At 43.7% G+C, this 27,786-nt stretch overlaps 1 protein-coding gene across 1 annotated transcript; it reads right to left on the bottom strand.

Moving 5' to 3' along the window:
- Window positions 1-1,709: 1,709 nt before the first annotated feature.
- ILVBL (ilvB acetolactate synthase like) lies at window positions 1,710-23,502 on the bottom strand. The gene is made up of 12 exons (XM_018562344.1): window positions 23,375-23,502; window positions 18,591-18,792; window positions 16,374-16,501; window positions 14,256-14,394; window positions 12,590-12,701; window positions 11,531-11,630; window positions 9,188-9,285; window positions 8,949-9,085; window positions 6,828-6,962; window positions 5,430-5,544; window positions 3,644-3,813; window positions 1,710-1,888 (listed from the first exon to the last, which is right to left on the bottom strand). Exons 1-12 carry the CDS (start codon window positions 23,489-23,491, stop codon window positions 1,710-1,712), a joined length of 1,632 nt encoding a protein of 543 aa, XP_018417846.1. The 5' UTR covers window positions 23,492-23,502.
- Window positions 23,503-27,786: the final 4,284 nt, after the last annotated feature.

Genomic DNA, 27,786 nt, shown 5'->3' with positions numbered 1-27,786 from the left:
TGATGGTCACTTTGGGCCAGTGGCATAGTGTAAATCCTGGGATATGTTCCCGATACTCATTAAAACCGAGGAAGCTCCTTGGATAAGTAGTGAAACATCTTTAACATTACAGGACTAGTCCAGTTAGATGTGGCTAACTACTAATAGCTATGATTATCGAAACACCCAAACAGTCACACGCCGATGAGATTGCTGCATAAAACAAACTTTATTCGACCTCAGCCATGCCACATGATTAAACCCGACCAGGGTGAAATACATTAGAGTTGATGGAATACAGGAATTGTTTTGCATGGCTGGAGTAAAAAAAAAATAGTTTTATGCAGTGATCTCATCGGTGTGCGTCTGTTTCAATAGTCTAAGGAGTGGAGTGAAAACGTGCTCTGGCAGGTACCCGACATCTCTCTCTGTTTTTCAAAAGCTGGACTCCGAGATGGAGTGGTGTTTTCTTTCCATACTACTTTCTATGTTCTGACAACTAATAGTGGCTGTTCACTTGTTTTAAGATTTTGTGCTGTTACAGCTTCTTTTTAGTATTAAGATGATATTTTTGTCCTTCCAGTTTTTTCTCCTTGTGGTCAGTGCCCCACCTCCTGACACATGGCAAAAGTGTATTCAACAACCTACACACCCACACACACTACCTTCGTGCTTGAGACATACTGTCAGAGGTTTCTTTCCCTGGTATAAAGGAATTGTAAAAATTTTAATATAAAAATGAATTAGAAATTTTACACAATCCATACAGTTTTTAGCATTAGTCTGGAGTGCTTTTAAGATAGTCTTTTTTAAGACACAAATTCCTATTGTATCAGCAGTGCTAGTCATTTAGATTGTAAGAAGTAGCAGTGACTAGCGCTCATGTTCTGAGAAGCTTCTGAAAGATAGTGAAAAACAAACCCTACATTTTAAAAACAGCTTCCTGCTCCTTCTGTGATACAATCTGCTACCCGTGTACCGCTACCCGTACTGCTACCTGTGTACCGACCTTTGGCTGTTGATTCACCGACTGCTCTCATCGTCTTCCACTTTATACCTGATACCTTTGGCTACTGACCTCGGCTTGATCTCTGACTACACTTCTGCCCTACTCCTATATTACTACCGTCTGCTTATATACCGAACTCGGCCTGTTTGACTACGACTTTGCCTGCTGTTTCAGCTACTGGACTCCGAGCATGATCCACATCGTGTCAAGATCTCAACTGCCTGTCTCCCCCTTCTACATGGGACCATAATGACATGAAAACATATTATTTAAAAAAAAAATATAAGTACTTGTAAAGGACACTAGGGCTGGCCTTAAGGTACAATTATTGCAATTAAATGATTTTTCCTCATTGCGCTTTAATGGGAAAATCTTTTTTGCAATACTTTTTCTTTAAGCTTCACATTTCAAAACTAAACAAAAACCTTCATAAAGGAACACTTCAAGCACCAGGTCTATCCTTCCCTTCCCCCCGAATATGCAGCAGGTAGTCAACTGAATACTGACCATTTCTCTTTAAATTACACAGTATATACTGGCAAGGGCTGTCTGCTATTCAGGAACCGCAATGAGCGACATAAAATAACATTAAAAGTTGAAAAATGAATTTATAAAAATCTAGCAAACTTAGTGGACTCAGAAATTAGAGTTGAGTTATTTAAAAATATATTTTTTCATTCACAAGCCTCAACTTTAACCCAAAAAGAAAAAGAAAAGGCCTCTATACAGATATAGACCCATCCCGGAAATTGGTCTTGCCTATCAGTACATTGATGAGTGTGGATTTCCCTTTTTTAGTGACCTCTTGTGCTTCCTTGACGATGTCCATTATCCGGTCTTCATCTTGCCGAGTGACCAGGAAACCTTTACCACCAAACCCTTCTGCCACCACATGGTAATCTACACATTAAAAACACATTAATTGGCTTTTTACAATAAAATAGGGCAAGATTACAAAAAGGCAACAGTGCCAGTACTATAGGACTTAAGATTAAAAATGTTTTACATTTAAAATATATAAAGCTGACCTATTACTGGTACAGGCAGAAAGCCCCCAAAAAACAGCTACATGAGGGATCGTAACTATAGGCAACCAACTATTACATTTTCCAAAAAGACTCTTACAGTAAAATTGTGAATAGCATTCCACAGGAACTAGTTCTAACCAACTCAGTAAAATGCTACAACAAAGGGCTGCATGTGTTTCTAAATGCAAACAATATAAAAGTTTTACTAATAGCTATAAGAAATAATATTCCAGAAGAATGATCCCGGGATAGCGTTTGGGGGATTATTTCCCAGTTTCCACATTTTATAGAAGTTGTACTGCCTGCAGGAGTCATTCACAGACCTAATAGACAGCCCGATGGCCAACAGTTTACTACCAGATCAGGCACAGGAGAAGACTATAGGTTGAACTGGATGGACATTGGTCTTTATTCAACCTTACATGCTATGTTACTTACCATTTGTTGATGATAGTAAATATCAAGAGAGCCTGAAAACCCAATCCTGTTCCGGTCAAATAAAAAAAATGGATTTTCATGAGTGGTTGATTAAACATATTACATCTATCTATCTATCTATCTATCTATCTATCTATCTATCTATCTATCTATCTATCTATCTATCTATCGTATATGGACAAGGCTTCCTGAATATACCTTTTGTAAAAGCAACATATTTTATAGGTTCTTTGGACACAGCAATTTAATGAGTCTTGTTTGCACTGCATGCCACGTGGCTAGCTACCAGAGGGAGTGATCTAAAATGAAAGATGTTCATTAACATATGGTATGCTCAGTGACAGCACAGCCGGAAAAGCCAAACACTTGTGGCCTAATGTGTCCTTCCTCAAGCGTGATATAATGTTTGAACACATGGACTCCATTCTGAATACATTTCTTGGGACTTGTAGTGTGAGGAAACTCAAAAAGTCTGTTAACTACTTTGTTATCCCTTCACTCAACTATTGCAACTCCCTCCTCATTGTACCTCTACCCCTTAAGTCTATCATCCACCTTACCAACTGTTTAGTGTCTGCAACCCATCTCTGTCAATCCCTCCACTGGCTTCCACTCTCCCAATTAATAAAATTCAAAATACTACTGATAAAACATACAAAGCCATCCACAACTCTGCCCTGAGCTACATCGCCAACCTTGTCTCAAAATATCACCCAAACAGTCCTCTCCAGTCCTCCCAAGACCTCCTGCTCTTTAGCCTCAGTGCCAATTCCTATGCTCATCCTTAGGACTTCTCCAGAGCCTCTCCCATCCTCTGAACTCCCTACCTTTATATTGTAAAGCAACGCACCAATTATTGGCACCATAAATCCTGTGTAATAATAATAATAATCATAATAAAGTTTGTTGTGTTGGAGCAGTCCAAAGTCACTTCCAATATGACAGGTACTATGCAAAGCCAAAATGAGAATTTGCAATGCCAGTTTAAACCTAAAGGCAGCATTACATGTGAAGTCTAAGATTAACACCGCTTCAGAAAATGTTTTCGCTTCTGGGGACTAGAGCAATTTTGCCATTTTTCCCATAGAATAATCCCATGACTGGCAGAATCTGTTTATCATGTGCAACAACAGCAGGTCATCTTTTAATTTTAAGGGTTCATGGATACTTAGAAATAAGTAGCAGTTACCTGGATCCAGCCAGCGCAAAGGTCCTCTTGGTCGAAGGATGTAGGCCGCACTTCCTACAAAATCTCCTCCATCTGCGACAATGATGCTGTCCTCTGCCATTGCTTCCTCCACCAAATGTAGCACTTTCAAGGGATTTAGGTGTCTCTCTGTCTTCTCTTCAGATTTTTCCCTGGAGAGAAAATTCAATTTTATATTGTGGAAATAAAGTAACTGTTTAGTTTTCAAAACTCGCTAAAGTATAGCTGGCTGAATGACTGGCTATTGATGTTTCCTATATACAATATACACTGAGTGGCCAGATTATTATGACCACCTGATGTTTGTAGGCAAATTATCTATAATTAGCTATAATTTCACGCTGAAGTTGCTAGAGGGCCAGACCATTATAAATAGGGAAGCAGGTTGTTTACCACGACAGTAGAAGTGATTTGTTTCTGAAGATACGGGTAAACAACACGATTTAACAGCCTTTGAGCGTGGGATGATTGTTGGCGCTCGGAGCCATGGAGCCAGTATCAGCAAAACAGCAGAATTCGTTAAATATTCAAGAGCAGCTGTTGTTAAAGTGTTTAAAGACTGGACTGTCAGCCGAAAATCTGGCTCTGAACATGCGAATTGTGGCCGTCAGCTACTAGTCAATGTTAGGGCAGAACGGAGAGTGGCAAGACTGGTACAAGATTACAGAAGGGCAACAGTGCAGTGTCAGATTCCTCGCATCACCTTTCAGCATCTTGTGGAGTCACGAGGCGGCCCAACGAAGTCATCTCGTGGAGTTATCTCGTGGCCCAACGAAGTACTGATGGGGTGGTCATAATAATCTGGCCACTCAGTGTATGGCCAAAACTTTGCATACCTGCTCTGATTTAAAGACTCCCAAACTCAGAAACAGCCAGGACACCAGCAAATTCAAAAGGAGGCCAATGATGAAAAGATATTTACCATATGGCCAAAAGTCTGTAGGCACCTGACCATTACATCTATATTTATTTGTTTTATTACATTTTTATTTATGTCCATATACGTATTATTTTTATTTATGTCCAAAAGTAAAGTGGAATTCCCCCTACAAATTGAGTTTAGGTGTTTCCATTGAAGGATATTGTTAATGATACAAGGTAACTACGCTATACAGCCAAACGTGTGCGAACAGCTGACAATCATACTTACATGAGCTTGTTGGGAATACCATTCCAAATTCAAGCGCATAAAATCGAGCATATGGCCATCAACCTCTACTGACAAACATTAGCATACAAAGACATTTTAGACAACTGTGAACTTCCAATCATGGGGATCAAGGCCCATTGCTGTTCCAGCATGATTGTGTCCCTGTGCACAAGACCAGCTCCATAAAGACAAGGTGTGATTATTTGGTATGGAGGAATGTACGTGGCCTGCCCATAGCCCTGACCTCAACCCTGTTGAATGTGTCTAGGATAAACTGGAATGCTGATTGGAAGCCAAGTCTTTTTATCCAATAACAGTACCTGACCTCATTGCTTTTTTGGTGGAAAAATAACACATTCCCACAGACACATGCCAAAATCTTGTAGAAAGCCAATCTTGGAATGGGATGACCAACAAGCTCATATAGGTGTGATGGTCAGGTGTCAAGAAACTTTTGGCCATATAGTGTACCTCAGGAAATGTCACAACCTTCAAAAAAACAGTTGATAAATAGAACGCATGAAAGGACAGCAGAACACTAAAATGGCTGGTCCACTGAGATTAGCACAGGACACATACTAAGAGAAGTTGACCAAATCTTAAATATGGATACATTACTCATTGGTTTTCTCTTTCTTTTCATCTCCTGACTTCAGGCCTTCTGTCCAATCTTTCGGACACGTGTATCCTTTCAATCCTTCCAAGAGACTGATGATGAAAGAACCTGCGTCTCCTGGAAACAAATAAAACCACGATGTAGTAAATACATTTGTGATCCCGATCATAAGTGAAGTGATACATTAAATAGCTAACTAGGAAAATTGGGTGGACTGCAGCAATGTGTGGATAAAAAGCTGAAGTAGGCTGTGCAGAGCCAGATCATCCATAAGACAACCTAGGCAGAGGCTTTATACTCCTGCAGTAAACCAGGGAGATGGTGAATTGGCCAAAGCTGTGCACCTCCCTGTTACTCTACAAGGGAGAGTGCACTTGAAGGCAATTGGTGTCTGGTGAGGAAGAGCCATTGCGAGTGGCTTCTGTAAAGGTGCCCATACACTGCTTGATTCTCGTACGAGAATTGCGGGAAATCCCGCGATCGTACGAGAATCGAGCAGTGTGAACGGAGACGTGCGACCGTTTCTACTGTACGGTCGCACGTCTTCCATCGAACCAGCATGTTCGAAAACCAGCCGGGAATCGTACGATTCTCGGCTGGTTAGAACGGTGCTCGGAAGACAAATGCCGAACGGGCCGGTGGGCGCACGCGCACACTGCCCGTTCAGCATTGCGGTCATCGGAAGCCCGCCCCTCAGGGGGGCGGGCTTGCGATGATCGAGAGTGCGATCTGCCTGTCCAAGATAGGCAGATCGTACGTTTTTTTAATCCCTGTACAACCATCGCAAGACTAAGGTCTTGCGATGGTTGTAGAGTGTATGGCCACCTTAAGCATGTTGCAATCCTTACCGATGTTAATCAAAGAAATTGAGAAGTTGCCTAGGGCCCCATTCTGTCTCTGGTGATCAATGTATGCATCACCAGGTTACTTTCAATCTTAATTGGAATGTGCCTTTAATACATCATCTTGTGGCTATAGTTCAGCATTATATACAGCAATCTTTTTGTGTTCAACCAGTTTTGAGATTTGCACAGCTTTGACACATAGCCCTGTCTCGTACTGCAGCAGATCTGATTTTTCCCTGCTGCAGTCAAGTAAAACTTACAGGCCTGCTAGCCTGTGACACGACAGTAAAAGGAGAAGCAGCACAAGGACGATAAGCTTATCACTGTCACTCTGTTCTCTCCGCCTTCAGTATGCTCTTTCTTAGCACATGAGGACTGTGGCACAAATGACTAGCTCTTTATACTGCTTCTCCCAGACTTAGCTCCACTGTACTGAGGATTACACGAGGCTGATAACAAGAGATTGAATAACATTCTGTTTATTAGTGATGACTATTAGGATGCCAGGTTCCTCATAGTTCTGTGGCAGCCAATAGCTTGTGTGACAAAACTTACCCTGGATAGCAACTGTTGGCTTCCAAAACATATCCGAGTTCTTCAAAAGCTGAGACTTGTCCCTATTCACTGCAATAATTTTACTGCGTCTGTTCAGGACACGGCCATAGGAAAGTCGAAAATCACACACAGTGCCTATAAGAACACACCAAACAAACATTAAAGAACATTTATTGTATGAAACAGCTACTGGCAACTTGCAAAGACAACCTATCCCAACACATATGACAGGCACTCTAGACATGCTGCATATTGTCCTATGTCAGCTCACAATTTAGGCTAAGGGCTGATTCACACCATCTGCGTTGGAGCTGCGCTGGCCGTTGTTTCCAGCGCAGCCCCAATGCAAGACAAGGCAATTTGCCTTGTCATGGATGGTGTGCATTCACACCATGGAAGGAACACGGTGGTGTGTGCTGAAAAAAAGTAAGGCATGCCTTCCTTTTTTTTCAATGCAGCGGGAGGCAACTCGGTACAACCGCTTCACACCATGCTGTGCCTGTAGACCTGAATGAAATGTCACTTGTCATATTTTAATAAAGTTCTAACCAAAAACAAAAAAAGTAAACAGTGCGATGCGCTGGGATCAGTGCTGCGGCACTGTGGTGGGGCACCGCACACCAGACGCTGCGCGATTAGCCTTGCATCTGGTTTGACTGGCCCCTAAAGTAGTACCAAAAGTAGTAGGATTCTTCTATGGGCATACCAGACAGGAAGCCAGGGGTGTGTTGGAAAATATTGCCCCAGGTAATACCAGGCTGATTTACTTCTGTGAAGTTCTGTTCATCTCCTGAATCTCCCACACATGCATTCATTGGTCAGTTTATTAGGAACAGCTACTTGTTAACTCAAAAAGTGAACTATGTGGGTGTAAACCAATATCTAAATCAAGCAAACATGGCTGAATGTCCAAGAAACGAGTGCGTGCACGGCCATGACCGTGCACATATGGGTGCCTCCTACATGACAACAAGGACATATAAAAAAACGAAACAATAAAGAAACATTGTTTTATAGTAAGTCTGGTCGCCATTAATACAAGATGGAAAAAAGACCTGAAGGTTTAATGTCGCTTTAAGTACCTTATACTTAAAATTAGGGATGCACCGATACTAGTATCGGTATCGGTGCCGATACCGAGTATTTGGGTGAGTACTCGTACTCGCCCAAATGCTCCAATACCTAGCACGAGTACTTCCTGTATCAGGAAGCAGGGCAGCTCATTACACGCTGCCCGGTTTCCTGATTGGCCAGGAAGCTAGAAAATCCGGAATCCGGGCGCTGTGTAATGACGCAGCGCCCGGCATTCTGATTGGCTGGGAAGCCGGCGTCATGCTCCTCGTCATCTCATGAATCATAATATTAAGAAAGTGACCTTAAAGCATTCGTTTGTATTGCTTTAGAAAAAATGTGACCTGTCCCTTTAAGAAAAAGTATCGGTAATTGGTATCTGCGAGTACTTGATCAAAAGTATCGGTACTCGTACTCGGTCTTAAAAAAGTGGTATCGGTGCATCCCTACTTAAAATTATTGTAAGTGCCAGAAAAGGTAATTGTAGAATCTGAAAACATGCTCCTCAAATAAGATTTTCATATGCTAAAGTCTTTAGTAGAGAGTAGTTGGAAAAACAGAACATATCCAACTCTTACATTGGCGCAAGTCAGTCACCACTCTACGCAGTGATTCCCCCCTCCTCTCTCCATTCTTTCAGCGATGACTGGAGGGACAGACAGGGGAGGGATGGACACAGCAGGCTCTAGAGAGGCAGAGCCAGTTGTCAATTAGGTAGCAGGGAGGCTCCGACAATATTGTTGGGATCCATCCCAGCTGCAGTGCAGCTTTGTGCTTTCAGCATATAGCGGGCAATAGCACACTGTATGCTGAGCTTTGCGTCACATGAGGACATTAGTAAATGTCATGTCCTCCAGCGACCATATAGAGAACTATGGCCAGAAAAGGTTGGGCCATAATTCTCTTTTAAATCTCTTTTACCAATAGGTATTTGGTGCTCAGTGACCCTCTTGAGGACTAAAGTTGGCAATAATTGAATGCTGACAGCAGGCGTAGGAGAGACAGTTGGAATGCATTAAGATTAATACACCTATCAGTCTATATTCTTACCTGCCAGTATGACAACATCTGCGTCCTTAAGGGCTTCCCTGCGGTTCTGTCGAATATGGATGGGGCTATTCTTTCCCAGCATGCCTCTGGCCATTCCTCCCAGGAAACATGGAATACCCAGAGATTCCAGAGCCTCTCTGAAAAATCAAACCGCATTCTGAGACCTGAATAGTTATACAAGATGACAAAAATATATCATCCCCACGGCCTCTTCAATAAAGTAGGCCAGGAAGCCCTACCTGAGGTTGTCTGCAGGTGTGGGAGGAAGAGTCACCTGACTGCCCAGGATGAACACAGGCTTCTTAGCTCGACTCACCAACTCCACACATTGCTGGATCTGTACATAGAGAGAAAACAACATATGAACAAATTAATTTTCAAAACTGGGTGGATGCATCCTTTAAAGTGTATGTCCAAACAAAAGTTTTTTTAGTATTTAATATAGTAGAGAAGGATGCGAAACCCTGTAGGGTTTTACTACTATCTGGGGCTGCCTTAGATAGATTTGCCCTTATTTACTGTCCTGCTGGCAACAGTTGAATCAGACAGGAAGTGAGGGATACAGACAGCAATTAAAAGCTTCGTAGATAGGCGATTCTGCATTCAAATGAACAAAACACACAAGGGCGCAAAACTTGAGGGTGGCTGTGACATAGATTTGCGCCAAATGTGCAAGAAAGCTTGTTAATAACTAAGCACTTACGTTTGGATGAAGGGACCAGACGAGGGGCAGCCCCGGAGGAGGATCGGGAGTTCCTAGATCGGTATTCTCGTCTTGTGGCTAAGGCGGTGTCTCAAGTGTTTAAATCGGCAGATTCCCGCCACTTGAGACACCGGCAGAGATTGAGAAAGAGATTATTCTCGAAACGCGTCGCTCCTCTGTGTTTACAGAACCCTTTTTATACTCCACTCCTGTTACCCGCTGGCCTGCACAGCCTCCTTTTAACAGTTTTCTCCCGTCCATTACCATCGGACGTTCTGCACGTTCTACACACCGCCACAACCGGACACTCAGGGACAGGACTGCTTTCCGAGCTAAACACTGTCTGGTCAGCTGCATGACAGATGTTCATAGTTACATAGTTACATAGTATTTGAGGTTGAATAAAGACATTAGTCCATCAAGTCCAACCTATTAGGATCTCATTCTAGGAGTACCGGTACCCCTGTATATTACGGTCCCTTAAGAAATCGTCCAAAAGTTTCTTGAACAATTCCACATTCTTTGCTGAAATCACCGCTCCCCAGCCGTGACAGGCTAGCACTTACAGCGCATTAGCCACAAGACGAGAAAACCGATCTAGGAACTCCCGATCCTCCTCCGGGGCTGCCCCTCGTCTGGTCCCTTCATCCAAACGTAAGTGCTTAATTATTAACAAGCTTTCTTGCACATTTGGCACAAATCTATGTCACAGCCACCCTCAAGTTTTGCGCCCTTCTGTGTTTTGTTCATTCCAGTCCGCACAGGTCCTCCTCCTCAGGGCCGGCCTTAGGGGTGTGCGAGCCGTGCGGCCGCACAGGGCGCCTAAAGGCCTAAGGCCGGCCCTGCTCCTCCTGTTTCTAAGGGTAGCATACTGTTCATTCAGGGCCCCCTCCCGAGAGCGCTGTTTGTCGTTTTTTTTTTGGATTCTGCATTCAAACATTCTCATTAACGTAGGCAGTTTATTGAGCTTCAAATACAAGAGATGGCCACTAGATGGCGCTTGCAGTCAAGTTCCACATAAAAGGAAAATGGAACGCTGCGCCAATTGTTCAGAGTATTTATTGCCTCATGTAATAAAGTCCTTCCAAAAGCCTCTTCATCGAGACTTTAAAAAATTGTTGGAGGAGAAGGGCACAAGAGGACTCATAATTACAGATTGACTTTGTGTGAACAGCATTCCATCGGGGGAAAAAACTGTGTGCCTAATAAAGTTTCAGCTCTTGTACTGCTTTACTGCTTAGTAAAAAAAAAAAAAGCTTTTGTCATCAGGATATTGAGCAAGGTAAAAAAAATCTTTCTAACTGGACAACGGAGAGAAGTAAAACCTGACGGGGGTTTTAATCCTTCCCAAAACTATCCAAAATTAAAAAGAAAAGCTTTGATTGGACTTTAAAAGGAAACTTTTGCTTATTGAAAAATGGAGGCTGCCTTCACCCATTGTTTCTGAAAATGCCAGCTACCTGGCAGTTATGCTGGTCATTTGATTGTAACACTTTGTGCAACTGCCCCGGCACAAGCATGCAAGCAAGTAAAGCCAGAACTCGGTAAGGATCTCTTCACACCAGTCCGCTCTGGTGCATTGTGTTTAATATGCATTAGGTTGGCATTACCATGTGTTGTATAGGCAGTCCATACATGTGAACATCCTGCACCTTTTTTTCCCCCGACACAGCACACCACAGTAATGCGTTACCGTGGGTTTTTGGGAGGGTTCAGAGGGGTGCCATTCAAAATGAATAGCACCGCAACAAACCATTGTGGAAAATTCTGGAAAACAGCACTTTACAGAAACAAATATCAGCAATGACAGCCCCCACACCTCCCTAGGAAGGTTTCCCTTATAAAACAGGATAGAAATTCTAAAACAAATTCAGCAGACCTGAGCTGGGGTGGCGTAGGGGATGGAAACGGGAAGAGGTGAGGTGTCCCTCTGCTCCCAGGCTCCCGCAAATAAATTATTCAGGTGATTCTGCAAGTACCTAAAGTAAATAAAAAAAGAGGAACACAGTAACATTTGAAATGTACATAGAGCAGAGACTGAACAAAGTGCAATATTTCATTTTATTGATGAAATGTGATTGGCTGGTAAGCACTCACAGGGGTACAGAGGATGGTGTACTGGAAAAAATGGTCGGATCTCTGCACCCGGAAGCTGTAGGTGTTATGTACAGTCCCATCTGTACAAATGAATGACAGACTGAGGCTGTACTTTAAAAACACTGCTTCGAGTATGTACATACATAAAGATATAGATGTAGGTCCCTGGATGCAGACACTCTGTGTTCAGGAGCATACATGTGAACCTGTACACACTCAGACCAGGGTTTATCAGTACAGCTGCTGTCTGTCATCTATTTGTACAGATCGGCTGTACACAAAACCTGCGACTCCCGGGTACAGAGATCCGACTGTTTTTAACAGTACATATTTGCCCATGTGAATGAACTGTAATAAGAGTTACTATACTCCGTGTTCTATTTTTTGTCTTACAGAGAAAGTCCAATAGTATGAACTTTCGTAAGGTAAAAGACCTTGATAGGAATAAAATGAGAAAACAAAAATTAATTATCAAAGAGACGCACAACTTTTTAATTTTCACAAAAGCAACGGGCAGACTTTAGGTGACCTCTGACCCATCAACCACCCCCCACAGGCGTGTATTGCCCCCAACAATTAATGGATCTGAGCATGTACTGTAAAAAGCTCTCTGTTACTGGATTTACCATCTTCAGCGGATGTTTCCTTTGCTGCATCAAACCAAGGAAGTGTGACCTCATTAGGCTCAGTAAGAGCAGAGCGGCGCACCGTGAGGATCCAGTAATAAATCACACCGTGAAATAATAGGCAGAGAATTACTGGAAGACCATTGACATAGTACACACCGCTCCTCGCCCACGTCTCCTAACACAGTCCTTTCAATTCATGAACGATAACTTACCAATTGATTATTTTCCCGACAATTCCTTTAGGGGCCCCTTTGGGTGCCAGTTCTTTCTGGATCAAATGGTATGGATACAAAATATCAATAGGAAATTCCACAAACACAGGCCCTACAAAACAACATTAGGAAGAAAAGCCAAAGTTAGAGATTATTGGAGAATGAGTCAGACCCGAGTACTGAAGGCAAATTAATGTTCCCATCTAAGTTAAAAGAAGTTGTGTGCCGACTGTACCAAGGCTGGAGAAAATAACAGCGATCAAGAGGGGTTTTCTAACCTACCTTACTGATTTATTCTCCAAAAGGGCTTGTTTAGGGCTGCCATAGCCTGCTACATAGACACCGCCTGGTCAATCGATTGTAAGATTGTAGTCTAATGCAGGGCCAGTGCTGCCACAAGGCAAACTAGGCAGCCACCTAGGGCACACTGCTGCCTAGGGTGCAGCCTCGACAACTCACCCCCCATGGTGCCCCCCCGTGTCGATTTCAAATTGCAAAAGCCAATAGCAGGCTGGCTATTGCTATTGTACCCACTCATGAGCAGAGGAGCGGAACTGAGAGACAACTTTTTCTCTCAGGTCCGCTACTCTGCTCATTGGGTGGGGTTTTGATAGCCAGTCGGCTATTGGCTATTTCAAATTAAAATAGCCAATAGCAGTCCGGCTGCTTACACCCACCTGTCACTTGTGGAATCTAGCCTGCAGGTGAATGAAGCCAAGTGGGGGGAGGGATTGGGGTTGCGCCGTGGGAGGGGAGCAAGTAGCTGGTCTTGCCTAGGGCGCAAAATAGTCTAGCACCGGCCCTGGTCTAATGTCTATGGGCACCTTAAGCTGTTTATGTGAAACCATTTTGACAATTTAACTAAAGTGTAGGGTTGTCTTCACGTATATATTTACATACTACATAAGCCCAATGAAACATTCAGTTTAACTCCACTAAATACATTTTAGCAACCTCCAAAACAAAAGCTTTTCTCCTTCCAGCATCCAGTAAGGACTTGTTGTCTGTGTGGAAGCAGCGGTTTCTCTGCAGATGTTCAACCCGACCCTTGCTGAGTCAGGGCTAGAGCTCTCCAATCCGCAAAGCTCATGCTATAGCTCTTGTTCAGCAGGTGACATTTCGGACATCTGCAGAGAGACCACTGCTTCCATGTATAGAGCAAGGGTCCTACAGCATGCTGGCAGGGGACAGGCTTTTCTACGCAGGATGTGACTGCTTTCTCCAGAAAACAAATAAGACTTTGCACGCTTTTTGTTATAAAGCGCCTAAAATATATTTAAACTGAAAGTTTACTTGGGCTTTAAAAAGGTAGGTGTAATGTCTTTGTATATATGTATGTATTCCATTTTTATGCTCCAGACTATGAAATAAGTAAACCTCTCATGTGAGAAATATGGTGAGAGCTATTGCCGACCTCCTCTTAGTAATGTTAGTTGACTGGCTAACACACTAGCTTTGGAGTCACTGACCCCTGGTGGGTATGTAGGTCAGGTTTCAGGTCAGTGATTCAAAGTATTGAAGCCGGAGGGTCAGCATAACAACCAAGAAACTGTCATTTTCAGAAGGAGGGCTCAAGAATAGCAGCCTCCAATGTTTCTCATACTGCATATTTTTTTAATATGAGACACCTAGGAATTGTATAAGTAGTCCTAACAGCACTCCTCACCCGGTGTTCCAGACTGGGCCTCAGCCAGCGCTCGGCGCAGTATAGGCACTATGTCTCGTATGGTGCGGACAGAGGCACAGAATTTACATATAGGCTTGAACAGCGACATCTGGTCAATATCCTGCAGAGCTCCTCTCCCCTATTGGGCAAAGAACAAAACACAACATCACAATTATATGATACTGTACATGTACACTAAAGGGTCACTCTACCTAATTGGGTACAATAGATACTGGTGGGTTGAGTCGCCCACATTTCTTATACTGAGACCCCCCCAAGCTGGAGATGCTGAAATTACTTGTCACACTCATGGAGTCCTATTTGCAGCAGTTTTGTTGAAGTTTAAATTCTGCTGCTGTTGCATTATGAAAAGAATAAATCAAACAATGGTCACTGTAAAACCCATCTGTAATGGTTAAAGCAATGAGGGCGAAGTGGGCAACTCAAATGTGGCGACCACAACAACAGAATGAGGTGATTACATCCCCTGGCATCTATCTTAATGGAAATATATGCTTTGGGTCATGGATGTGTTCAAAATTGAGAATAGCTACACAAGCCATTTTGTAATTTAACACCATTGACCTTTCAATCTGTAGCCAGCTTGGAATTTTCTATAGCTGACAACAAAATGTAATTACTCTCTTTGTAACGTTGGTAACAATAACAAGTTTGTAGACAGGATTTTCCAGATCTAATTTCTCCTCTAATTCCTCTTGAAATGAGCTTACTGCTTCTCTCAGAGGTCTCCACAGAGCTTGAGATCAAACTTGTATGCAGGGCAGTCCCTACCATATTCGCCACCCACGCTGTAATCCACGGGGTGCTGTTAGTTGCCTATGCTGCTGTGCCCCCCCAGTGAGATGCCGCCTGAGGCTACTGCCTTAGACTGCCTCATTATGAGATCGCCCCTGCTTGTATGGAATATGTTTTGCCAATGTGTTTTGGTTTACTGGTGCAGTGAGATTTTCCCTTTTGGTGATAAATATGACACATTTGGGATAGACATGGCATGCGAGTTTCTTTATTGTAACACTAGGACTATGGTAGGGACCTTTGGCAGCTTTCTATTGCTGTGCGAGTCCTTTTTTGCAAGACTCTCCCTCAACTGCTGTCCTGGGGAGAAAACCAAGCACAATTTACCCAATGGGAACGCATCAATAAAAACCTAACCAGAGGTCCTCATCTTGCAAAACTAAAAAGAAGCTCTGACTGGAGTTCTGTTTGAAAATACAAGGTCTTGGGAGGGCTCTAGGATAAGGGTGGCAGTGATGGCTTTATTTATGGAGTTTGATTTTCTTGACAAAAAGACCTTCTAATGCAAAAACACCCCAAAAACAACATATGCTTCACGTGGATTCACACATTTTTAAAAACAAATTAGCATAAAGAGCACCGGTCATGACTGAGTTTAAGCAAGAATCTGAATATTCAGACAAATGGTTAGAACTGTGCAGTATGTCTTATGAAATATTAACGTTACCTATCTAGTTTTATTCACCCTGTCTGAGTGCCGGTTCACACCATATGCCGCAGGGCTGAACAAGAACAATAAAAAAACTTGAATCCCCTTCAACGCTAAGCAGCATGGATAGGGTAACCCCCCCCCCAAAAGGCCACTGTATTCTGACAGTAGCAAGTGTGCCGCTGTCAGAATACCTGAATAGCGACTGCATCTGACTGGCTACAATCACTTTCTAGCTAACAATATTCAGATAGTGGGGCCACATACTGCTCGAATTTTGGCTGACAGCACAAATTCAAGCACTGTATGGCCAGCTTAAGTCTGACACTTTAGTATGTGTTGAGGGGTCAGAGGTCATATAGTTGATGCCATGCCAACACTTTGAACGTAGAAACCGGGAAACATGTCAGGGTCAGACCAGTAGCAGTTATCATTTTAATTTTTTTTATATGATTCTAATTCTAACACATCTTACTACTCTGGCATTGTATGAGGAAGCCTAATAAAAAAAACAAAAAGGTTATATAGATTTCCTCACCCATACTGTTTCAATCCAGAGGCTGCCGGGAGCAGTACTATGCAGGACTGTCAGTTATACTCACATATAATGCAGTATTCTAATATCACAGAATAGAATAGTTGCATTTACTTACCTGCAATAGAGTGGCAGCTGCTCCACCAATCAGCAATAGCGGGGATTCTGCCATCTGAGCATTCTTAATGGCTGTTACAGTATTGGTTAACCCCGGACCAGCTGTCACTGCAGCCACACCAACAGTACCTGCACCACAACGACCAGTCATTAGTACAGAATAGTGGAATCTACTGACACTACTGGAGGAAACATTTCATAGGCATCCTATACTGATGGTTGCTAACAAGGGTTGAACTGACTCCATAGGTGATCAGGAAAAGCCTAGTTCATGCTTGCAATATCCAAAGTTTGGCCTTAGCTATCTAAACTAAATACAACTAGATAGACACAGTAATGGGGTGTTGCCATTTCATGGAGTTTTATAAGCAGCGGGAAGACACTTCAGCCCATCTTTACCTTTGGTGTTCATCTAAAATCGAAATAGTGTGAAGGTTTCCTCATAAAGCAGGGGTGTAATAAAGAATTTATATTTTGCTTTTAACCCCAATAAAGGGCCGCGGCCAATATTTTCCACTCATATCGTTTGTATAGTTTTTATTTATTCTGTCATATATTTTAATGTATTTATAGGTTGTGGGTGCGGTGGGGTTCTACAATCCCATGACAGTTATAGGCGTGACTCCTTGAGGCACAGGCATGTAGGGATTTGTAGTTAAAGCACAGCTAGAGTTGCTCTCCCCAGCCTTAATAAATGCCTAAATATGCATTACATTTCTGCAATACATGTACATTTCCACATGTTTTATCCCCTTAAAATGTATTTCCACTTTGGCAGTCAAATTGGGATAACACCTATTTTATATTTGTTACAGGTTCCCATTCACATAGCATAATCTAAGAAGAAAAAAAATGCTTCTTGCAGTTTCAATTGCTTTTACTTGGGTTAGAGTTTTAAACATTTCTTCTTCATTCTATGTCTTTGAAATGTTAGGAGGGGCTGTAAGGGGTCTGAGGTGGCTAGCCTATTGTATGTTTATGAAGCTTATCAGAAAAACACAATCCTCAAAGACTTTCCATTGGGACAGATTACTGTGATGGTGCTCAGAAAAGCCTGGAATCAACCATTTTGCCCGATTTAACAAAACATCTAAAATGTAAGAAATTTTTAAAAGTAATTTTTCAGTATGCTGTGTGAACAGGAACACATAATTAGCATACGGAGGTGGTTTTCTTTAAATTTGACTGCGAAAGTGGAAATACACTTTAAGGACCCTGCAATTACAGAAAAATATCTGTCGATCTGTCAGGAATGCACTCAACTCTTGAGCCCCATTGTGGGCTGACAGCACACAGCATTTTTCTAGACTGAGTGGTGTCAGCCCTGCCCTGTGTCTTTTTCTACACTACTCAGCCTCTCCCATTCTCAGATCTCCACAATATAAAGGCTATTTAATTCTAAACTGTGAGATAAGAACTAGGAGGGCTCTGTGAGATAACACAGGAAGTGTGCAGAGAACACAGGACAGCTCTGAATTTTCTACTACATCAACAGTTTTTTCCACTTATTAAACAGATATAACAAATCACTTCCAAATGGTATATTAAACAGTCCAAAGGGGAGCAATAAAAGTAATTGTTGGGGTTTGCATACCCTTTAAAGCCTAACATCAGCCACATCTTTGGATAGAATAGGATATTTTAAAATTCCGGGGACCCTTTGGGGAGATTTTCTATATCTTCCTGTCTTCATGAAGAAATACATGATGTGGGGGGGAGGGAGGGGGGGGATTGGTTGTTACTAGGACAGGAAGGTACAGACAGCAATAAAAACTTTGTCAGACATCCTAACCCTGCCTTACTCTGGTAAAAATATGTTTTTGTTTGTGACCCCCATTAGAGAGACTTTCCATCACTTCATGTCAAAACATGTCTCCCCTAAATCTAAACAAACTTTTTGGCTGGCATTGGGCTTTAAAGAAGTCCAGGATTTATTAAAATTAACCCTACCCCTGTCCCTGCAGACATTTTTTCCCCCGGGCTCCAGCAGTCTAAGGACCACCAACGTCATCATGTCTAATACAAGTCTATTAGGCATAAAGACACGGTGGGACATATAGACAGAGCGCAGGGGGACATGGGGAGCGCTCACTGCTGCAGGACCGAGGATTAGGTGAGTATATCGTCTTTATTTTCGCCAAAACGAGCATTTAACCCTTGCAGTGGGGCTGCCCACTAATTAATTTTAATAAGTCCTGGAGTAACAGATTTCAGTTACCTGAGAGTCTGGCCACTGCATCAGCAGCAAAGACAGCAGTGGCTTCATGCCTGGTGTCCACCACTCTTATTCCCAGCTTTTCACAGGCCACCAGGATGGGTGAGATATGACCGCCGACTAGTGTGAAAACGTATCGCACTCCGTGGGATTGTAGGACCTTGGCGACCACCTCTCCTCCATGGCGAGGACTCTGAGTTTCCACCTGAAATAGGCAACAGAGCATACAAGCATTGGAAACTTATCATACGTGTCCATTATACCACAGAGGGAATACGTTGATGCCTTTTAGGAAGTGATATTTTATTATATTTCCCGCACTGCAAGGATTGACTGCTCCTATGTGTCTGGGGGGGGGGTGCTTTAAAGCACTTATACTTACCGGATCCCCACTCCCGCGGCATTTGGCTCTCACCTCCAGCTTGTGGACTGTCCATCAGCATCCTCACATATAATTCTGGTCTATGGACCTTGCATTAGATATGATGACGTCATTGGCCCTCCAAACGCTGGAGCAGAGGGGGAGAAGAGGCTGCGGGTGCTGATCTTGCAGGCAGCAGGAGTGGGGATCATGTAAGTAAAACTGCTTTAAAGAATGCCCCTGGACATTAAGGAGCAGTTAACCCATGCGGTGCAGGGGTAGTCCCATTGCAGGGGGAGTTTTTTTTTCAGACATAGGCTTTAACTGTCCACATGTACTGATCTGACAGTCAAGTGCTACCTAAAGACACCCCTTTCATCTTCTCTTTCTGGCAGGGAAGAATAGGTATTGTTTCTGGACATCCAACAAGCATGTTCAGAAGGAGGGATCAACAACAGCATCCCACTTACTTCTCTCAGGACAGGTCTCCTTTAACATATTAATTCCAGGCTTGACCTCCATTTACTTATTTGGGTAGTCACCAGTATTCAGCCTGTCCCGTCTGTCTACTCACATGATCCCTACTCATTCTCTAAAGACTTTCACTTCCCCTTTGCTTTGAACTACTGTATGCAAGGTTCACTATGTTTCAATAATTGGGTTTTCCCCTTTTAGTTAAAAAAAAAAGTAGACTGGCATCACTGCAAAGGTCCAGAGCAGTTGAGTTCATCAGGTGAAGAGAAAGTCAGTACAGAATGGCTAGTCTATGAAGACTGCACCACCAAAGGTAATATTGCCCCATATATGTTTTTCTTTAAAAACTATGGGCAGACCTCTCAGCAACAAAAGGGGGTACCAAGATATCTGCCCTTCCCAGTTGGAATAATATAAAGTGGGCCAAGCCATAACCATTCCAGCTGGATGTGAATAATACACTGTCTGGCCAAAAAAAGAAGTCACACACTCTAATATTTTGTTGGATTGCCTTAAGCTTTGATTACGGCAAACATTCGCCATGGCATCGTTTACAATGTCACATCATTTATTTCTGCCCAAAGTTGCATTAATGTTTCACCAAGATCTTATAGTGATGATGGGAGAGTCGGACCACTGTGTAAAGTCTTCTCCAGCACATTGCATGAGGTTAAGGTCTGGACTCTGCGGTGGCCAATCCAATTTTTCATGCTCCCAGAACCACTCTTTCACAATTTAAACCCGATGAATCCTGGCATTGTCATCTTGGAATATGCCCAATGTGCCATCAGGGAAGAATACACCCATTGATGGAAAAACCTGATCATTCCGTATACTCAGGTAGACAGCTGACCTCATTTTTTTGGGCACATAACATTGCTGAGCCTGCACCTATTATTCAATGGAAGGCTCTGACCTATTTGCTTAGAAATCCAAGAGCTGACTTTATTTTTGGTCAGGCAATGTATTTGGTGTTCAAAGCATTGCCTTACCTATTGAGAAACAGGAACAGCAGCTAAACAACTGGAAACGTCTTCTGATATATTGGAAAATCCCCCATGTACATTAACAACTTCCAATGTATGAACACTGGTCAATGTCCAACAGATAACCCCTGTGCAGCCCAACCACTTCAAGCAATCATTGGAGAATCACTATCGCAAATGATATTATATTTTGACAACTGCATGCAATAAATACTTATATAGTTAAGAACATTATGGTATTTTTCTTTTATTTCACATGATTTTTTTTTCAATGTTCTCCACATTTATTTGCAGACCAAGCTGTCCAGTAAAAGTGATAGTGACAGAGGGTTGAGACAAACTATAGCACTGCCAGGGTGCTGGATCAGTTACAGCAACAGTACATTTCTAAAAACAAAAAGCAGAACAAAAGCAAAAACTTAATTTTTCTTTTTAAGTTTGGATAGAGTAATGGAAAGTTATAACCCCTGCCAGTATACTGTATATTTTACCATCTGTGTCCCGTTAGGTACATTTCCCCTCATGTCCCATTATACTGTAAATCCACAACAGGAAGTGAGATCAAATCCAAAGTGATGGGAATTCCTTGTTGTCACCAGAACCAGTGTCCCCGTTAAAAGTTTGCCTCTGTACTCCTGTTCTAGCGACAACTAAAAATGTGGAATTTTCTTTTACTTTTCAAAATACAGTTTTCACAAGAGCAATCCATTAAGTAGAGAGCTTTATTGTTTGGCCCCTTCACTATTAACCAACCGGTTCTCTTGTCTCTATGTCATATCAGGAAGATAAAGCATTTCATGTGGAAAAACTAGTCCAACATCACACGCCTACTGACAGCAATCCTCCTCCATTCATAATTATATACGAATATACCACACCAACAGACGTTCAGTGGCTCTGCCGGTGTTGTTAAACATAAATGGCGGCACCCTTCTAGTACAACTGTTAGGCCTCATTCACACTGCTACAGATCCGTGCGGCGTGCACGGCCGTATCGGGCCGCTCCCGGGAAGGACAGATGCTGCGTGTGATTGTACCCAGCAGCCTGTTCTTCTCTATGGGAGTACGCCGTCGTACGCTCACCGGAACTGCACATCCGTGTGGGTGTCCATGCTCAGACGCAGACAGTATCCATCCTGTCTGCGTAGAAGTACGAACACCCGCACCTGCGCGGATCTGTACGGGACGGCTCTTAGCAGTGTGAATGAGGCCTTAAGCTCCATTCACACCTGAGCGGCTGTCCACGTATATACGTTTGTACGGATACGAGCAGAGCCGCTCTGAACAGGGAATGCAATGCACTTCACACCATTGCGGGGGCAGCTCAGTACGAATCCGCGCGGCCTTAGACACAATGAATGCGGCCTTAGACACAATGCAGCAGATCTATTATAGTAGGACATGTAAAACACATGGCTGTCATTATATAGGATAGGGCACGGGTAGACAACCTCAGCACTGCAGCTGTTGTTGAACTACGTCCCATGATGCTTTGCAAGACTGACAGCCACAGGCATGACTCCCAGAGGCAGAGACGTGATGGAATTTGTAGTTTCACCACAGCTGGGATGCCAAGGTCGCCTTCCCCTAGAATAATGTTTAGCACGGATGAAAGAAACTTTATTTTTGTCGATTTTTGTTTTGTTTTGTTATTTTGTTCATATAAGTAAATGAGCGGATAATTATGCTTCAAGATTACAGTCTAGAAAGCCATAAAAAGGTCATGTTTGTTATATTTATTCCTATGGCCTTTCATGAAATCAATACAACCAGAAATGATTCTTCAAAGTGTTGCAGATATAAGAAGAGTCGGTGTTGCCTTATAGTAACCAATCTGATTCAAATCTATACAGTATAGTATAGTATACTATACAGGACAGTATAGTGTACAGGGAAATGTTATTTATGACATTAGGGCTCATTCACACATAAGGGCTGATTTATAACTCTTCCGTCCAGCGTATAGTTGGGTGAATGCCATTTGCATGGAGCTACCGCTATTAGGTGGCATGGAGGAGCATAGGAAATTTCTATGCTCCTCAGAGCCATCTGGTGACAGTAGTGCCATGCGAAAGGCATTCGCTCAGCTGTGCACTGGACAAAAGAGTTATAAATCAGTCCCTATTTGTGGTGACCATTCTTCAGCGTAGTACAAAGCAAATCACCGCCAAGACACCCAGGAAACAATTGTTTTCTTTGTGTCCTGTAGACCCAGCAACTCTCATAGGTTAGATTTAGGACCGCACTACACAGAGGAGCCTTGGGGCTTTCACATATTCTGCAGAAGACGTGTAGCTAAAACCTGTTTTTTAACCTTAGCAGTTAGACAGGTTTTTTTTTGCATGCTGGCTGGTGCGTTTGCTGGGAAACTTTTTTGCTGTTGTATTGTATAAAGCCCTTCCACGTGCACCTTGCTTGAAAGCTGGTCATGAGTTGATGAGTGCGTTTGCCATTTGTTTTGCTTGACTGATTTGGTGCAGTGACGCACGGGGGGTGTCAGCTGCCGTGATGTGCGGGGTCCGTTGTGTGTCCCCGTGCCTTTAAGGAGGTTGGGCTGCCTCCTGGCAAACCTGCACCCAATTTTATTTTTTGCTACATGTGCTCCAAGATGGAGACTCTCACAGGTTAGAGTTAGGACCGCACTACACAGAGGAGCCTTGACGAGGCAGTGCGGCTTTCACATATTCTGCAGAAGACATGTATCTAAAACCTGTTTTTAACCTTAGCGGTTAGACAGGTTTTTTTGGCATGCTGGCTGGAGAGTGTGCTGGAAAACTTTCTATTGGTGTACTGTTGACACGGCAACAGTGACTTGAGTGTGTTGCAGGACAATGCATTGTCAATCACTGCACTGCAATCAGCGGCAATGCATTCACTTTAATGGAAGTCTCATTTTGTGATGTAAACAGTGTGATGTGCTCCAATGCATCCATCGCACACTGATTGTGTGTTTGTGAATGTCTCACCTTGTGGAAGAGCTGGTAGATGACCCCCAGGCGATATCCCAGCCACAGCAGTACAATGGTCACTAAAGATCCGAGGACTGTGCCCGCAGCATGTATGCAGCAACAACTTTGGTCCATTGAAACCTCTTCAAAGTGCGCTGCAATACACAGAGAATACATATAAAAGGACTGTACTAATTAATAAAAATATGGGAGCCTGAGTGGACAGGCTTTTCTTTGCTTTGAGTGGGTTTTGCATTCCCTTAAAAGTCTATGGGAATGCTATAACAGGCTTTAAGTAGGCAAATGCACGTCAGAAGGAGGTCAACTGCAGGTCAAAAGCAGGCCAGAAGGAGATCAACTGTACATCAAAAGCAGGTCAGAAAGAGGTTAAAAGCAGGTCAGAAGGAGGTCAACTGCATGTCAAAAGCAGGTCAACTGCTCGTCAAAAGCAGGTCAGAAAGAGGTCAAAACCAGGTCAGAAGGAGGTCAAAAGCAGGTCAGAAGGAGGTCAACTGCTGGTCAGAAGCAGGTCAACTGCTGGTCAACTGCAGGTCAGAAAGAGGTCAACTGCAGGTCAGAAAGAGGTCAACTGCACGTCAAAAGCATGTCAGAAAGAGGTCAAAAGCAGGTCAACTGCACATCAAAAGCAGGTCAGAATAAGGTAAACTGCGGGTCAAAATCAAGCCTAACGCAGGTCAAATGCTCCCGTCAATTCATTTTGGATGATCTCAGAAGCATCTCAAACTGATGCCCTCACACACAGCTCAAAGACTCATCAAAGCCGTGATGTTGTTTTGGGGGGTGCTGACTGGGAATTATGGTGGGGGTTAATTTGTCGCCGGGAAGGGGGGTGAGCACCAGACCGAGCTGTAAGCGGCATCTCGCTCAGCTCCTGGAAACCACTGACGTCAGTGAGGTGGGTGGGGAGCTGCACAGAGCCTCACCGATTGCCAACAACTCTTAGCAACCTGGGACGCCATGGCTGCCTCCACCACCACCCAGCCACCGGGTAGTTGTAGTTCCACAAAAGCCAAAGGGCCGGAGTTGCCCACCCCTGACCTAACCCTTCCTCACTAAAAAAAAAACAAACAGTAATGTAAATCCTACATCAATGATACTTTCGTTTTTTTGTTTTTCTTTAAACAAGACACTTGTTTTAATCTCTTTTCATCCATTGTTGCCCCACAGCGCTGCTGATCTTCTGTTGTCTCTTTGCAGCCACTTCCTGTCTACATAGACAAATCTCCACTCGGCTCCAACAAGGACCCCCCGAGGCTTGAAGTTTTTGTGGATTTGGAAGCAATTTAAGCAACCAGAGATCCCTATTGAAAGAAATGTCCACAAATATTACTTTGTTTTTGAACACCCGCCACTGAAACACAGCGGAGTAATATGTATCCACGAACTGGCGGAAGTGTTTATAAACATCTTTCCCACCCCTAAGATTACCGAGTTAGTTCTTTCTAAACATTGTATAAAAGAGGAATGGTGGTGATGTTGTAAATCTTCTTTTGCAGAATAAAGAAGGACTCTGGGAATTTAAAAAAAGAACCCTTGCAGTGGGGCTACCTCGGCACTGAAAGGGTTAAGTGCTCATTTTGTCTAGGGGAGGGGGGGGATCAAATAAAATCAGATATATTCACCTGAAATCTTACTAATGGAGCCCCGAATGGAACCAGACAAACATTCTAAAGCAAGGGTGGGCAACTCCGGCCCTCCAGCTCCAACTAGAAGTCTCATGAGGTATTGCAAGACTGACAGTTGCCGGCATGACTCCCAGAGGCAGAGGCATTATGGGATCTGTAGTTATAGCACAGCTGGAGGGGCGGCGTTGCCCACCCCTGTTCTAAGGCTTCGTTCACACGGGGTGATTTGGCCTTCCTGCGGCAAGAACCTAAGGCTTCCTGCGGCAGAATTCCCAGGCCGTGGGAACAGATCACTGTCGCTGGATCCTGCATCCAATGACAATCATCCATTCCAAACGGCATGTGTGATCGTATCACATAGGATTACATGCGGACTACAGCTTACTATAGATGCAGCGGCCGTCACCCAGTCATTGACATGAACGGGCACAGCGGCCACATCTGAACGGGGACACCTGGCATTCCTGACGCAGGTATCCGTAAGTCCCTGCCACAGGGATCCCAAATCACCCCGTGTGAAGGAAGCCTGACCTTTACCCATTCTATCCACAAAGAAGAAAAACAAAAGTTTGGGGTAAAAACGATAAAGTGCCATCTCGGTATTAGGGCACGTTCGCACCAGCCTGCATGGTAAAACGCATGCACACCGATGTGCATTGCGTAGGGGCGCTGTGCAGCAATGCCCAAGGCCTCATTCACACTGCTAAGAGCTGGCCCGTACAGATCCATGCGGCGTGCACGGGCGTATCGGCCGCTCCCGGTAAGGACAGGTGCTGCGTGCGATTGTACGCAGCAGCCTGTTCTTCTCTATGGGAGTACGCCGCCGTACGCTCCCCCGACCTGCACATCCGTGCGGGGGTCCATGCTCAGACGCAGACAGGATCCATCCTGTCTGCGTAGAAGTACGAACACCCGCACCTGCGCGGATCTGTACGGGCCGGCTCTTAGCAGTGTGAATGAGGCCTTAGGCTCCATTCACACCTGAGCAGCTGTCCACGTATATACGTTTGTACGGATACAAGCAGAGCCGCTCTGAACAGGGAATGCAATGCACTTCACACCATTGCGGGGGCAGCTCAGTACGAATCCGCGCGGCCCCCAAAATAGTGCAAGCACGATAATCCAGCGGATTCTGCGCGTTCGCGGCTATTTAATAGCTGCAAACGAGCGGCATCCATGCGGATTTCAAAGTATTAGCGATTTCATCCCCCGCGGAAAACCGTGCGCGAGCCGCAAAAGCTATGTGTGAAATCATTACAACGCTTTACACTGTTTACATTTTTTTTACTTTATTGAAGTGCCAGATTGACACATCATTCAAGTCTCTGTACCGTGGTGTGGTGTCGTGCAGCGCCTCTCCGTTTGTAGGCAGCGCAACACTGCCTACAAACGCAGACCGGCTGTATTTTTGTTACAGCGTACCGCACCTCAATCCCGTTATGATTTCAGCAATCGTTTTCTGTGTCCCCTTACGTTCAGCCTGCGTTGATCCACTCAGACCATCGGATCCGGTGTGGACAAGCCCCTTAGAAGTGCGCCTTTTCTGCTACAGGTTCGGATCCAACGCAGGTTACTGGAATGAGAGAAACTTTCTGCTGCCTCTTACACTTCAGGAAGGACGGAGATCGGAGGTGATGGGTTCAAAGTACCATCGAAGCAGGTGATCATTCACCATGCACAGAGCACAGCAAGGAAATGCAGCAGCTTAGAGGACACTGTACACAGCTCCGTCCATAACAATTATAGAGAGAGAGAGAGAGAGAGAACACAATGCATTGTCAGCACAGACAGACCACCAGCAACTTACACAGACCAGATCCAGAGCGAGTCCCTATCCAGTCCAGGAGTCAGATCCCTGCTGCTGCTTTCTGCATGGAGGAAGTCACAGACACTTCCCCCCACCCCACTCCACACTGATCTTTACCCAGAGATCCTCTCTGGCAGCCCGGTCACATGACCCAGCAGCTGTCACGCTGACAGTGGCTCCTGTTGTCACTGCAGGCTCAGCACTGGAGATAATGAGAGTTATTGTCGTTGTATAAAAACATGCAATGAAATGTCAATTTGCATTCCCTGAATGGTGCATTCAAGTCCCAGCCTACCCTCTCCTGTTATAACATCAGCATTGTAATAGGAATACATAGTAGAGTTGTTTTTGATAATGCAATCAAAGCTTACTTGAAAGAATCCCTTTTATGTAGTGAGTGCTGCCTTCCGTCTGCCCATCACTTTCATCAACTTCCTGGATTCCCAGTGTGCTTTGCATCTCTTTCCCTGCTGCTTGATGTGATACAATCTCCATTTCTCAAGACTACATATCCCATCATGCATTACTTCCAGCAAGCAACGATAATGTTACATTGTTCAGACGTTGAGTTGTAGTTCAGATGGCAGGAGGGGTGACATATTCGCAGGGCTGAGTGCAATTGTATCAGTGCATTGAGGAAGTGATTCCTATGGGCATCTTTAACTAGTAGAACAAAAATGGGGAATTGGGGCTTTAAAGGCACCAGAGTGACACAACCAATAAATGACAACTTAGTTCATAAAAAAACAATATTTTATTAGATATACATAACATTTAAAAGGCCATTAAGTTAAAATGAAGAAAATTACATCCTAAGATGCAGATTACCTCCACATACCACTCTATATATTCATGATATAAGCATATTGATTCACACAGAAGTAGGGTTGCCACCTTTCCAGGATTCACCCGGACAGTTCAGGTTTTGAATGCTCTGTTCGGGTTTCATGGCAGCAGAAATCTGGACACAAGATGTC

This window comes from Nanorana parkeri, unplaced genomic scaffold (assembly GCF_000935625.1).
Source record: "Nanorana parkeri isolate BGI_ZX_2015 unplaced genomic scaffold, ASM93562v1 scaffold573, whole genome shotgun sequence".
NCBI lineage: Eukaryota > Metazoa > Chordata > Amphibia > Anura > Dicroglossidae > Nanorana > Nanorana parkeri.
This window is presented reverse-complemented; position numbering and strand designations above follow the sequence as displayed.